General features: G+C 36.4%; 1 protein-coding gene across 1 annotated transcript in view; it reads right to left on the bottom strand.

Annotated features, from left to right (window-relative positions):
- Positions 1–14,974, bottom strand: part of ROBO2 (roundabout guidance receptor 2) — a 1,330,354-nt gene that overhangs the window by 19,395 nt on the left and 1,295,985 nt on the right. Inside the window, exons 23-24 of the mRNA XM_037742645.1 lie at positions 12,756–13,016; positions 6,714–6,919 (exon numbers count right to left, since the gene is read on the bottom strand). Of these exons, the coding sequence (XP_037598573.1) occupies positions 6,714–6,919; positions 12,756–13,016 (467 nt within the window). The remainder of the gene's footprint in view (positions 1–6,713; positions 6,920–12,755; positions 13,017–14,974) is intronic.

The following is a 14,974-nucleotide window of genomic DNA, read 5'->3' as shown; positions in this document are numbered from 1 at the left end:
CTTATTCAAATTAAGATAAAGAATTTACATTAAGTGGTAACTTAGTTTCCTTGGAATGTAACTTTTCCATCCACATTTATCCATTATAATCTACTTGGCCCAATGATTTGTTTTCTAAAATTTTTCTTTTTCCACTATAACAACCTAAAAATAGTTGAGTTTCTTCGGTTTCATATCTATATCTGCTTGCTGTGTGTTTCCAGCCTAAGGATATAGCATAGTGACAAATTTAGTCTCTGAACCTATAAAGCTGCCTGTTGTGTAGCTGTTGAGAGGGGAAATCAGTAAATCTTACACCACAGTAGTATCACTAAAGAAATGATATCCACTGAAACTGCTAGCAGAGAATCAGCTTAATTTTCACCCTCAAATAACCCTTTTACGTCCCTGTGGTAACTTGCAAGTCCTTCATCCGAGGATTTCCACACACACACACTTGTGATACTCTAAACAAATGGATTACTTCCTGCCTTTGTGGCTTTGCTCTGCCTTTCCTCCAGGCTTTAATGCTCCTTGTATGTTGTTAAAACTCCCAATTGTTCATGAAGCTTTCCCCGATGCTTTTTTTCTCCCTCTGGGAAGAGACCGTAACACGGAAGACAGGGTTTCAAGAGAGTATTAGTAAATACAGAAAGAACATCAACTATTCTTTCTTTTGTATTTGTTGTAAGAGCAAAGAGACGAGATAGACGACATAAGAATTAAAGATACGTGGCCACAGATATTTGGCCATATTGGGAGACAGGAAACTAACGACCCAATCTGAAAAGAGGGAAGTATCTCATGTTATTGTATTTGTGTTTGCCTTCAAAACGGAGGGCAAGGAACATGCAGAGAAATTTTCTCTCTCCTTCTCTTTGTCTCTCTTCCTCTCTGTCTTGTATCTTTGACATCTCTTCCTCTATAGTTGGGTTAAGATGTATGAAATGGATATAGTTATGATAAATTTTTAAAAAGACATTTGGTTACATTCCATGAATCAAATAGTTTATAATATATTAAAATTCCTTCTGTAAAATGGCTACAATGTATTTAACATCTACTGATTATACCTCTTAGTGGCCTTCCTGAAAAAAAGGAAAAATGTTGAGATTTAAACATCAACAGTGAGCTGGATTTAGGTAAACAGTTACCGTCCCAACACACATACAAAAAGAGAGAGAAGTCAAAGATAATGAATAAAAGAAAAGAAAAACATTAATTCACAAATTTAAAAGTAAGTCATCTTTGTGATAACTGGTTTTCTTTCATAAACATAAGCATAAACATGAAAATTAAAATGAACACCAGGTAAAACCAATTTAGCTAGATGTTCCTTACAAAATATAAGCACTCTATACCAATTTGACATGTTATAGCCCCAACATAATCAATACATATTTAAACATTTAATGAGAAATGAATTTATGTCAGACAGCCAAATTTATTTGTTTGCATTTTCAATCTTTCCAAATTTCCCTGATTTAAATTGCCAAAAGGCCAAAAAAAATCTCAAATTTATTCAAGCTGTTAAAGTAGTACTACATATACAACGTTAAGTTGCTGCTGAAATGTTACCGAGCAGTAAAATACCAAGATAAAGTGGCATCTTGCTGTGTCTCTATTACATCTTCAGCACTAAAATTAATTTATGATCAGTCATCAATTCATTTACATGTCGTTTTATGCTAAATCCTTCCTTGCTGATAAATGCTTACCCTTAGATCCATTAAGCTAGAGTAAAGTCTGTGCTTTATAATATGACCCTGCTAATTGTTGCATTTCCATTTTTATGAGATTCAAAAACTGGCCATTAACCATTTTTGCAGCCAATATTTAATCTATGAACTCTTCTTATTAAATGTTATTTGTCTACCTGTTAGTAAAATGTGCAGCTACCAATGTCTTTAGACAAACGAATGCAAATATTGACCTTTGTCTAGATGTAGAAAAACATGTCAAATCTGCAGAAGTTCTTTTTTGACTCAAACATATTGAATATGCAATGATTCCACCTGCATTCCTCAGAGAGAAAGAAATGTATAATCCTCTGTAATTCCAACACTTTGGGAAGGTGAAGTGGGCTTGAGACAAGCCTGGCCAACATGGTGAAACCCCATCTCTACTAAAAATGCAAAAAAATTAGCCCAGCATGGTAGCCCGGGCCTGTAGCCACTCAGAAGGCTAAGGCAGGAGAATTGCTTAAACCTGGGAGGTGGAGATTGCAGTGAACCAAGATTGTGCTACTGCACTCCAGCCTGGGTGACAGAGAGAGACTGTCTCAAAAAAACCAAAATGACAAAAACAAAAGAAGAAATAAAGAAAGAAAGAAAGAAAGAGAAAGAGAGAAAGAAAGCAGAAAGAAAGAAAGAAAAAGAAAGAAAGAAAGAAAGAAAGAGAAAGAAAGAAAGAAAGAAAGAAAGAAAGAAAGAAAGAAAGAAAGAAAGAAAGAAAGAAAGAAAGAAAGAAAGAAAGAAAGAAGGGAAGGAAGGAAGGAAGGAAGGAATCGGTTTTGTAGAAAAACAAAGTTACAGGTCAAATTTTTCAGTGGCAGAGGCTCTAAAAACTGTGTGGTAGAGTCAGACGGTGAGTTTTCATACTGATTTGGTGTGGGAGTTCCAGCACAAATTTCCAAAAACGTAACATAGATACTATAGAGCCATGACTTCCTTTCAGCTGTGATATTCATGTGGGGCCCAGCAGTCAAGGAAACTTTTATTTGTTTCACTTGACAGCACACAAGCTCTGTATTCCTTTTTGTGGTCACTGAGGCAGTTAGAATCTTTGCTACGCGTTGAGGACATTTTCCTGGTGCACTCTCTCCTACTGCCTTCTGTTTCTTTTTTCCTGGTGGTGTCGTTAAATTCAGGAAACAAGTACCCTTGACTCTTACCATGGAAGTTACAGAAAGAAGTATTATAGCCTTCTCCCTCCCTGTTACCCAGTAGTTTGGCATTTAGAAAGAAAAAATTCAGGCATATTCCTCAAGACAGAAACAAGACTTCACGTTTACTTTCTAGCCCAAACAGAGTGGAATGAGCAGTAATAAATACATATTTTATATTTTATTACAATCAAATAGGTGTGCATTATGAGCATAGATTAAAATGAAAATTATTAAAATGAGATTCATTGCAAAAAGTGCGAATAGAGTTGAATTTTGTTAGCATCGGTCACTATAAAGAAGCATAGAACTGAAAGTAAAAAAAAAAATGAATAACGAATGTCACATATAAAAATTAATATCTTGCTCTTGATTAAATGCATAAGAAAAAAAGGACTTATGACTCTAGAGAGAAAATTATATGTTGTGCTTGTATATATAGGTCTTTATGTGTGTTTATATACACACCCACTCAGATCCACATATTAAGCAACAAACCAGCTTACTATTCTCCTCTTCAATATACCTTCTGCACAGCTTAGAAGAAAGCTGTGTGTTTCCAGAGCACGGATCATGATAATTTGTCTTTAGAGTGAGACTGATTGTTTTTGAACATTCTTCTTCCACTTACCAGGTGACTAACATGGAAAAAGGATTTAAACTCCTCTGTGACTCAAGTTTTAATCTATTAAATGAAAATTTACTATTAATAGGGTTGTGAGGATCAAATGAATTAATATACATAAAACTTTATAATAATGAACAGTAAACTTTTTCTGTAGAACGACAGATACTAAATATTTTAAGCTTTGCTGTCTCTGTCATACATTCTTCTTAGTTTCTGTTTGTTTGTTAGTTAGTTTCTGGTTTTCCTATAAATAACACTTTCAAAAATGTGAAAAACCATTCTTAGCTCATGGGGCCACACAAAATACAGGCTACTGCTTAGAAAGATCCCTTGCATCTTTTAAAAGTTATCTATTTGTTAAGAGAAAGATGCTTTGCACTTATTAAAGGTTATATATGTTACCTATTATTATTATTGAATCTAAAATTTTAGCCAAGTGATTACAAGTAACAGGTATTCAATAGGTGTTTGTTGTAGAAAGAAATAATACAACAGACCTGCAAATACATGTTATCCAGTACTGAGATCATTCCTGGGATATGGAACTGCTGATGTTTTCCTCTTTTTTTTTTTTTTTTAGCCTTTTTCCATTCACAGACCATCATTTCAAAATTTAAGAACTCTGTCCCAAATCAGTTGTTATAAAAACTTTTGTAGTTAACATGCTTATTTCTTTACAAAAATGGGCTCTATCCCTGGTTAACTGCTGATACTTTCTAATGTGACAGCTGTGAAGGGCAATATATCCAAGTAAAATCCTGTGTAATTTTATATACAGACTTATTAGCCCATCCCAATATTGCAATTGAAATAACATTCTGATTGGCTTCAGAGTTTCAGGGACTGGAACTATGTAATAAAATGGTCATTAGTTTCATGAAAGGGTAACTAACACAATTTCAGGAGAAGGTAATAACTGATTTACTCATGCCACAAACATGTTCAGAGCCCAAAGTAGCTGGTGATATGATCCGCATCCTCTGTATGGGCACTTACCATGTTAAAAACATAAAAAGCCCATAGAAATAATGCCTGTTTGTTTGTTTGCCTCATTTAGCGCCATTAAACTAGCCTGAGTGTCTGAGGAAAATATAAGCATGTTAGAACAACGTTCATTGGCATGTTGATTTCTCTAATATTCAGTCTCTATGCACATCCACCTCAGGGTTATTCTCACATATGTCTGTATGCATGCATGAACACACACTATAATACACTTATAATCGTATCTACACTCTCACACATTTATACATGCACACACTCCCTACACAAGCACCCACACCCACATTCTAATACACTCACACACCTTACACACGCACACACACTCACACACACACACACACACTTATAAGCACTTACTCACGTACCCTAGAAAGCAAATTAAATCTTTGGTCACATCTTCTCCACAAAGTTGTTGTGAAAGAGAAAGAAAAAGAAAAGTGGGTTTGTATTTGGCTACTTTTGTGTAAAGAATAACTTTTTACTAAAGAGATGTAATATTCATAGGATAAGCTCATCATGGAATACAAACCTAAACACCCTGAGGTTTTTATATATAGCAGTAATTAAGCAGTGAATTCAAGGAGGAAACCAGACTTTGTTTTCTTAGCAATAAAAGCTTCATTTGGAAGGAGCATTACACTAACTACAGGAGAAATGCAGATTGCTGGAGGTGCAGGCACATCAAGCAGTCTAACATGTTATAGGTGAGCATGTAGCAGTGCAAAATGGCATTCTCCTGAATTATAGACATATTTATCTCTTTGACATTATAATATTTAATAAAAGAACTACACAGACTATAGCTGACTTTCTTCATCATTATTGCAATTTGTTACTGCATTCCTAATGGAAGGGAGTTCAGTATCATTAGTGAAATATGCAAAAATATGCAGAATTTTTACCCTGAAGGAGATTATGCTGGAAATTCAGGCAAAGGGGCTTAATATAATAGTGCACTAATAAGTCAGCTCTCTGCATTTGAAGATTTTAACTTGTGCTCTATCACCTTTGGTTGGATCTGGGTTTCAAATCACAGCAGTGTATCTGCAGTTATTAAATCTTAATTAAGCTGGCAAGCAGACCAGCCCCCGGGTAAGAAGGAAAACTGAAAAATGGGCTCATGCATCACACACTGTGTAATTCAGGGAGGAATGCAGAGGAAAATCACAGGCACTGATGCTGCTTTATCACTGTCATAAACCAATTTCCATCAGCGTTTGCAGAACTCTCACACACTGTGTAACTCTGAGAAAGTTTGGAAGCTGTTGGCATAAAAAATGAATTAAGTGGGATTGTGATAAAATACCTCCTAGGATGAAAGATGTCATCACGGTAAATACAGATATGAGCAGTCTTCTGAGAAAACCCAATGAGATGCAGAGACCAGACTTCAGTTTGTAGTAGCTGTGTCTACACAGTGATGTAAAAGACATTTGTGTGTGTGTGTGTGTCCAACAATGTGTATCTATTTGAACAGCAAGACTGAATCTTTACTTTTCTCCATTTTCGCTGATTCCATATTATGATTTAAAGTTTTCTTTAAAAATCCTTGAAAATCGGTTATGTCTCTGTCCTGGGATCATCAGAGAAGAGTACCAGTGGAAGTCTTTCATTTGGTGAACAAGGCAAGAGGAAGCCAAAGAAATAAACACAAAAAATAACTGCATTTCTTGGAAGAGAAGCATTTGCTAGATTCAGCAATGTGAAATGCATAAACATATGGCTTATCTCACTATACATTTTCTTCACTCTAAAAATAATTCCTTGTACAACCTTAAAGTGGCTTATTCAGGAGACTTGTTTACTTTCCATCAGTGAATGATTTTACAGAGTGAAATATCAAGAAGCATTTTAAGATTGCATTCATTTTGTATGTTGTTCTTGATATTAAAAAAAAAAGATCATTTCTAAAAGTCAAGGTTTTTAATGTAATAGACTTGGTTTCCTAGTAGAGTGAACTTCTCATGAAAGCCCTAGATATAATTGAGTTTTCTTACACGTCTTTAAAACCTTTTAAAATTCATGAATTTTCTTATCATTTTTGCAGCAAAGCAAAAGTATTTCGAAACCCTTTTTGATTTCGTATTTAATATTAACATATTTAAAATGTTACAGAAATAGATGGAGTGGAATAAATCTTACAATAAGGAAGTACTTGATTTTTGATGCATTTTTATGTTACCAATAGGTCAGTTATTCCTATTAAATTGGTTCCATTACCTGTCACAGAGCTGTCTAGATTGTCCATACTGGACCCAGGTGTCTGGTCCAGTGCTCTCAGGGGCCTGGGAATTTCTAAAGCTTCCTCTTCATCATCAGCATCATCATCTGGAACATCCGTTTCCAAATCAGAAATCAAGGCTCCGGACACATAACCTAACGGTGGAACCGGAGGCTGTGGAGGTTGATTATTGCTTTGAATGTGCCTAGAATTCAAATGAAATTTTAAAAAGAAAAGCAATTCATTAACATGAGACAAAATTATAATTTGAATTAAATGCATGCTATACTAACTCATATTGTCTTTTTCCTTTCCATTAACTAATTTTGGAGCTCACAATGCTTTCAGCAGAGACAATGGCTATGAATATGAGCCTCACCAAAAAAAGTACAACATAGACCCTTAAACTCTTCACTTGGTATTTATAGGATAATACATGGAGAAAAAAAATACGGACCCAGTATTTCTGTGAAAATAAGTCATCTATAGGAGAATAGGAATATTCATCATAAGTAACTATTTAAAGTTGATATTTTTCTCCAAAAAGACTATACTTTTGTTCCCAGTTTAGTGTCAAAATTCTACTCAGTCTGTGTAACCCATGCTGCCTGCTGGCCCTTATGAAGGAAAGATGTCCCATGAGGACCTAATATCCACTACCTCCCAACCCTGAACACATTTCCTTCCCTAGAAGGCTTCCTCCCTGCACTACCCCTCTCACTTCAAGGCTGGAGGTCATTTCCACTTTCCAGTTTAGGGTAGGCACAACTAATCTGTGCTCTAATACGTGTCACCCACCAAAGTCTTAAACTCCTCAAAGGCATAAACAAATCACCTAAGCATTCTCTGTGTCTAGAACACTAGTGTGCTAAATAAACCTTCTGCGATGAATAATAAATTCTCATCTCAACTTTATGAAAAAAATAGATCATGCATTATCAACCATTTTGTATTTATTTATTTATTTAATTTTTTTGAGAGACAGGATCTTGTACCATCGCCCAGGTTGGAGTGCAGTCATGCAATCATGGCTCACTACAGCCCTTCCCCCTGGGCTCAAGTGATCCTCCTCCCTCAGCCTCCCAAGTGGCTGGCATTACAGATATGCCTCACCATGCCCAGCTAGTGTTGTGGAGTGGGAATCTCACTATGTTGTCTAGGCTAATCTGAAACTCCTGGGTTTAAGCAAGGGTCCTGCCTTAGCCTCCCAAAGTGCTGGGATCACAGGCATGAGCCATGATGCTTGGCCCAACCTTCTTTAGAATTTATCAAATTGAAGGTCAAATTTAAGTGACTTGTTTCAAACCAGGTAGCTAACAAAGTGTGAAGCTGGGCAGTAGGGCCCAGCTGATTTTGCTTTGGGTTTACTCAGATTTTCTTCTAAACCATAAAATGCTAAATGAAATCAATTCATTGTTATTTGTTACCAGTATTAAAAAGTGAATGTACTACAGGTTTTACCATATTAAGTATTTTCTTTGCCTTCATAAAAAAGCATTTAAAAGGCCATGCTATATAAGGAAGATATTAAAAAGTACTACGCATTCTTATTGTTGGCTCTTGAATGAAGGACATGAGATTATTTTGCTTTATCATTTGCATTCCTTGGGGAAAATATTTCATTCTTCCCAAATTTGTTTAATATTTCTCTCCTAACTGGACTCTTCAACTTGTAATCAACTCCAATGTTAACAGAATTTTAGATATTTCAATATTAAAAGAAAATTCTGCCCATCTGGCAAGGGGCTGATATCCAGAATTTACAAAGAACTAAAACAGATTTACAAGAAAAAAACTAACAAGCCCATTCAAAAGTGGGCAAAGGATATGAACAGACACTTTACAAAAGAAGACATACATGAGGCCAAACATATGAAAAAATGCTCATCATCACTGGTCATCAGAGAAATGCAAATCAAAACTACATTGAGATACCATCTCACGCCAGTTAGAATGGCGATCATTAAAAAATCTGGAGACAACAGATGCTGGAGAGGATGTGGAGAAATAGGAACACTTTTACACCGTTGGTGGGAGTGTAAATTAGTTTAACCATTGTGGAAGACAGTATGGCGATTCCTCAAGGACCTAGAAATAGAAATTCCATTTCACTCAGCAATCCCATTAGTGGGTATATACCCAAAGGATTATAAATCATTCTACTATAAGGACACGTGCACACGAATGTTCATTGCAGCACTGTTTACAATAGCAAAGACCTGGAATGCCCATCGATGATAGACTGGACAGGGAAAATGTGGCACATATACACCATGGAATATTATGCCGCCATCAAAAACGATGAGTTTGTGTCCTTTGTAGGGACATGGATGAACCTGGAAACCATCATTCTCAGCAAATTGACACAAGAGCAGAAAATCAAACACCACATGTTCTTACTCATAGGCGGGTGTTGAACAATGAGAACACATGGACACAGGGAGGGGAGCATCACACACTGGGGTCTGTTGGGGGGAAATAGGGGAGGGGCAGCGGGGGGAGGGGAGTTGGGGAGAGAGAGCATGGGGAGAAGAGCTAGGTGTGGGTGATGGAGAGGAAGGCAGCAGATCACACTGCCACGTGTATGCATATGCAACAATCTTGCATGTTCTTCACATGTACCCCAAAACCTAAAATGCAATAAAATAAATTTTTTAAAAATACAAAAAAAAAGAAAGAAAATTCTAATTCTTAAAGCCACCTCAATATCATGAGACCACAGTCTTTAATTTTTAGTAGATCAGAAAGCTGAGGCCCCAAGTTAGTATGTGGCATTCATCACAGCCTGCTAGTCGAAAGATCAGAAGAAATAGCAAGTTTCCTAAGTATTACTACAGAAAACCTTGAGGGTAGATGAGCACATCTTGCTATAAGTGTTGCCTCAAATCTGCTTATGAATTGGGAATGGAGACAACTAAGGGATGAGCAAGAGGCTATAGGGCAATGTGATTCATTCTCCCATAATGATGTGGACTTTGGTCCTGGGAGGGATGGATCAGACCAACACTCTGGTCCTACATCACTGTTGACACCTCTTAATAGAACAAATATATCTTGAGGGATTAAAAAAGTACTCCTCTTTAAGGAAAATTAAGAGACAAGTTGAAATATTGGAAGAGGATACATAACATTTATAAATATCTTCTAGTGACAGGCACTGTGCTGTGTACTTAATGAATCCATAGAAACAAATCCTGGGAGGTGGAGCCTGGGAATTATTATCTGTGAACAGTCCTCCTAAGATGTCAACGTGCAACCCAGATAGAGATTCACTTCCAAACCAGAAGCACACAGTCTCATAACCCCCACATGTGGAGTCAGCCAGGGCATTCTGAAAGATTGCTGGGTTGAGTAGGAACACACTCAGAAGAAGAATCAGGGTGTACTCTATGGGTATTTGGAGTAGGTGGAGATGAACTCATCTGTTCATTTTTTTGGCAAATATTTATCAAGCACTTACTAAGTGAGGCATTCTTCTAAGTGTGGGAAGATAGCAGTGAACAACTCAGGTAGAAGTCCAGGCCTTCCTAAATAATAACAGCTAGCATAACAGCCGGGTACAGTAGTGTACAAGTTCATACTCATTTCATTCTCACAAAAACTAAAATATGTAATGAAGAATTGAACATCGACCCAAGAGAGGTTAGGCCTTTGCCCTCTACACCTGGGAGGAAATCTCTAAGCCCTCAGAATGTCCTGTTTGATAAGTACCTCTGTTCACCTAGAGGCCATAGGCCACTCCAGAAAGCACAGCAATATGATTTATGGTGGGTCTTGGAGTTACACGATACCACCTTAGCCTCTGGAGGCACTGGAAATTGAGGTCAGACATGTGGATAGCCAATAATGTCTACGTGACAGAGCCAAAATGAAGTCGCAGGACCTCAGGGAAGGTGTGCCCGTCCCTGGTTGGCAATTCTCCGTGGTGTTTAATGTCACACTCTGTTGGGAAAGTAATGCTGTCCATGATTCCACTGAGAGAAGACAACTAGAAGCTCTGCTTTTGGAATTTTCCCGGACTGTGTCCCATGCATTTCTTCTTTTGGCTGATTTTAATGTGTATCATTTCACTGTAATAAACTGTAACTGTGAGTGTGAAATCTTTTGGTGAGTTCTGTGACTTACCATAGATAATTCTCAAACTTCAGGGTGCTCTTGGGGACCCTTGAAACTTGTAATTGGTGTCTGAAATATAGGTGGTCTTGGGGATTGCTCTCTAATTTCCTATATGAGCTAATTACACATGGGGAAACTATAGCACGTAAATGTTCAGCAAGTTGCCCAAAGTCATGCAGCCAGTAAGACAGGTTCATCTCCATGACGGTGGCCCCAAACCTGGCTGTCCCCAGTAAAATTCCAGATCATGCAATCAGAATCTTTCTCTGGGAGCGGAGCCCACGTATCAATATATTTTAAGGTTATCCAAATGGTATATTTTAAGGTTATCCAAATGGATAACCTTAAAATGGTTTCTAAAATGTAGGCAAATCTGAGAATCCTTCAGCTAGTCTGTGCTTTAAATGACCAAACTGCACGACTTCATTAGCTAATGTGAAGGAAGTCTTATGGCTCTTGAAGCAGCTGGCTTCAACTTAAATAGTGATGTTTTATAAAAAGCAGATTGATGCAAAATAATAGTGTTTAACAGTTGTCTTTGACCTTTGAGAAAACATCTGATGATTGTTAGAAAATGTTCAAGAATCTCTGATCTTAAGAAAAGAGGCTGTAATAATCTTTAAGTAATACTTCTGGGTTTGTATCTCTTTCTATGTACAGTTAGCTGTATTTGAAAAATAAATACTTCATTAATGATAAGAATAAGAATTTTATCAATTTATCCCCATAGCTAGAATTATTTTAAAAAACAAAACTACTATTTAAAAAATTTACCCAGATTTCAAGCACAAAATGTAAATCAACAGAAGAAAATTAGAGGTATGACATGGAGATTTAATTTTCAAAAGCCTGACTTTTATACCACTATTTTAAAGTAGAAACATTGAATAACAACAAAACCTGTATGAAATTGTGAGTTAGTCCCATTTATATTTCTGCATTAACTCCACAGGATACCTAGGTAAATTGCTACCTGTAGTTTACAAAATTTATAGATGGATTAGAAAACGAAATGTGAAATCTTTGATATTCCTGCTTTTTATGCATTTACTGATACTAATATTGTTGTTTTTTCTGTTTCATTTAATCCAGGTAAAGAGAGTCTTTTTTTTTTTTTTTTTTTTTTTTTTTTTTTTTATTTTTTTTTTTTTTTTTTTTTTTTTTTTTTTTTTTTTTTTTTTTTTTTTTTTTTTTTTCAGACATAGTCTTGCTCTGTCGCCCAGGTTGGAGTACAGTGGTGCAATCTCAGTTCACTGCAACCTCCGCCTCCCCGGTTAAAGCAATTCTCCTGCCTCAGCCTACTGAATAGCTTGGATTGCAGATGCCCACCACCACACCCAGCTAATTTTTGTATTTTTAGTAGACACAGGGTTTCACCATGTTGGTCAGGCTGGTCTCGAACTCCTGACCTCATGATCCACCTGCCTCGCCTTCCCAAAGTGCTGGGATTACAGGTGTGAGCCACCACACCCGGCCAAGAGAGTCTTTTAATAATTAACACTAACCGTATGTGATTTGCAGAAGCTCGTATTTACATATTCACAACCACATACAGAATTAATCACAGGCACTTTGAAAAATCTAAAAGGAGTCTTTTATTACTTAATTGGAAGTGAGTTCAAGGATAAGCTAATTGAAGATAAATCATAAATCAGAAAAGATTCTGGTGTAGCCAAGAGCACTTTAGCCTAAATTTCGGCAGATCTGAATTTGTGCTCTAGTTCACTCTCTGAAAATGTGACTTTGACCAAATTATTTAACATTTCTGCCATCGATATATTTATCTAAATGATTAAGGAGTTATACAAAATCATTTTCAACCCTATCTGTGTAGTTCTATCAGAATCTCTTGTGAATTTATTTGAAAAAAAAAAAAATTCCGTGTGTTGAAAGCATGGGTCCCTTGACTTAATGAAGATATTTACCATGTTTGTTTTGCTATATCAAACTGATAGGCTCTTGTCAACTCATCCAGGTGAGCCTGCAGCATGGGTTGCATCTCTTCCCGTGGGGATGGAGTCAGCGTTGCAGTGGACTGCTGTCCAAAGGAGATAGCAGGAGAAGAAGCCACGCCTCGGACAGGAGGTGTTGGGACCCTATCATCATCTTCTTCTAGTTCATCTTCCATACCTTGGTGTAAGTAAGTTTGTACTGGCAGTGGTGGGCACCAGCTATCACTGTCATAGCTGAAATTAAATGAGAAGAAGATGCACATTGACAGATATATACATAAACACACAGGCACACAATTACACTAGCAATAAGCAGCAACTGCATGGTATCTGAAATGTTCTCTCAGTTGATTTCCTCCTGAAGCTGTTGGTGCCACCACAGTAAATCACCTGGCTGTTATCTGAATCTCTAATTGTAATTACATCCTTTATCTCAATATCTCAATTTATTCTTAAAAGACCTTATTAGCTAATTGTTACCCCACAGATACAAGAGGCAATAACTTCCCAACAAACTTACTCATGTGGAAAAACCAAATTGCTAATTAAAGACAATTAATGAATTTAGTGCTTGTAGATTTAACTACTTCCTTCTCCTGTTCAGACTTGTGCACTAACATTATATGCCAATATAGCTGATTGATTATCTAAGAAGTTATTGGATAATTTTACTTATTCTTATTCTAGATCTCTGACAACCTTTCATTCCATATGTTATTAAGACTATGATATAAATGTATTCAGTATCTCTTTGATTCTCTTAATTTTCTCAGAAACTAATATCCTCTTTACGTTGTCATCCAAATGCAAATCATAAAACCAAAGTTCAAAACCTTGCCCTATAAAATAAAAATATTTTTATTGTATTAAAAATGTGATATTTATAATTTAAACAAATTTTGAGTGTAAAATATAACAATTATTTTAAAACCATATTTTTTTAGGGACTATGGTCTGCAAGCATAGAAAATTAATCCAGAAAATTTTAACCATGAGACAAAATCAATAGCATTTTTATTTCAATTCTCTGTAGACTGAATATTTTCAGAAATCAAATAAATTATAACCTCCTTTTAAAAACAGACAAGGAAAAGATAAATAGCATTATGGGATATCATGGTCTTATAAATTCAACCTCTTAAATATCTAATGAATCTTTCTCCTACAATTCATCCCCACTGCCACAATCACACATCAGTTTCCTACTGTAAACTAACTCATTAGCTTTCCTTCTGTATCATCTTCTGTTCTGCCCTTTGGTACACAAGTGCAGTAGAATACATCTCTAAAGTCTTCATTCACATCATGCCTATGCCTAAAATTATTTAGTGATTATAACTAATATTAAAAAAAAACTTTCCAACTCATTAGCTGAGGCTAAAAAAACCCATCCTCATCTGATAAACTCATCTTTCAAGCTTAATCTCGCACTATTTCCTCAACATTCATATACTCTCTTTTTTCCTAAAGTCTGCGTCTGTTTATATCTCTTCTCAAATCATTTGCTGGTAAGTGCCTACTCTTCCTTTAACGAGATTCACTTCAAACATCATCAGTTTTGTGAAGCCTTCTCTGCCCCACTCCATATTAATTGCAATTCTATAATACTTACATTTTGGTACTCCCCATATTATATTGGAATTAGCTGTTTCTGTGTCTCTTTTCTCCCAATATTTTGTAAGATTCTTAAATTCAAGAAAGCTGTAATTCTCAGATACTTCTTGCACCTAGTATAGTATCTGGTACATGAGAGATTAGGCAAACTATGATATTAGTAAATATCAAAAAATGTACATCTCTAGTCTTGATCTCTCTTACAAACAGTAACTCATAAATGTCAAGATGATTCTTGAATATTTTGACTTGGATGCCTTTTTATTTACCCTGTTTAAAAGCTAAATTCGGCCGGGCACGGTGGCTCACGCCTGTAATCCCAGCACTTTGGGAGGCCGAGGAGGGTGGATCACGAGGTCAAGAGATCGAGACCATCCTGGTCAACATGTGAAACCCCGTCTCTACTAAAAATACAAAAAAATTAGCGGAGCATGGTGACACATGCGTATAGTCCCAGCTACTCAGGAGGCTGAGGCAGGAGAATTGCCCGAACCCAGGAGGCGGAGGTTGCGGTGAGCCGAGATCGCGCCATTGCACTCCAGCCTGGGTAACAAGAGCGAAACTCCGTCTCAAAAAAA

The sequence above is a fragment of the Cebus imitator genome, unplaced genomic scaffold (assembly GCF_001604975.1).
Source record: "Cebus imitator isolate Cc_AM_T3 unplaced genomic scaffold, Cebus_imitator-1.0 Scaffold7, whole genome shotgun sequence".
NCBI classification, from domain to species: Eukaryota; Metazoa; Chordata; class Mammalia; order Primates; family Cebidae; genus Cebus; species Cebus imitator.
This window is presented reverse-complemented; position numbering and strand designations above follow the sequence as displayed.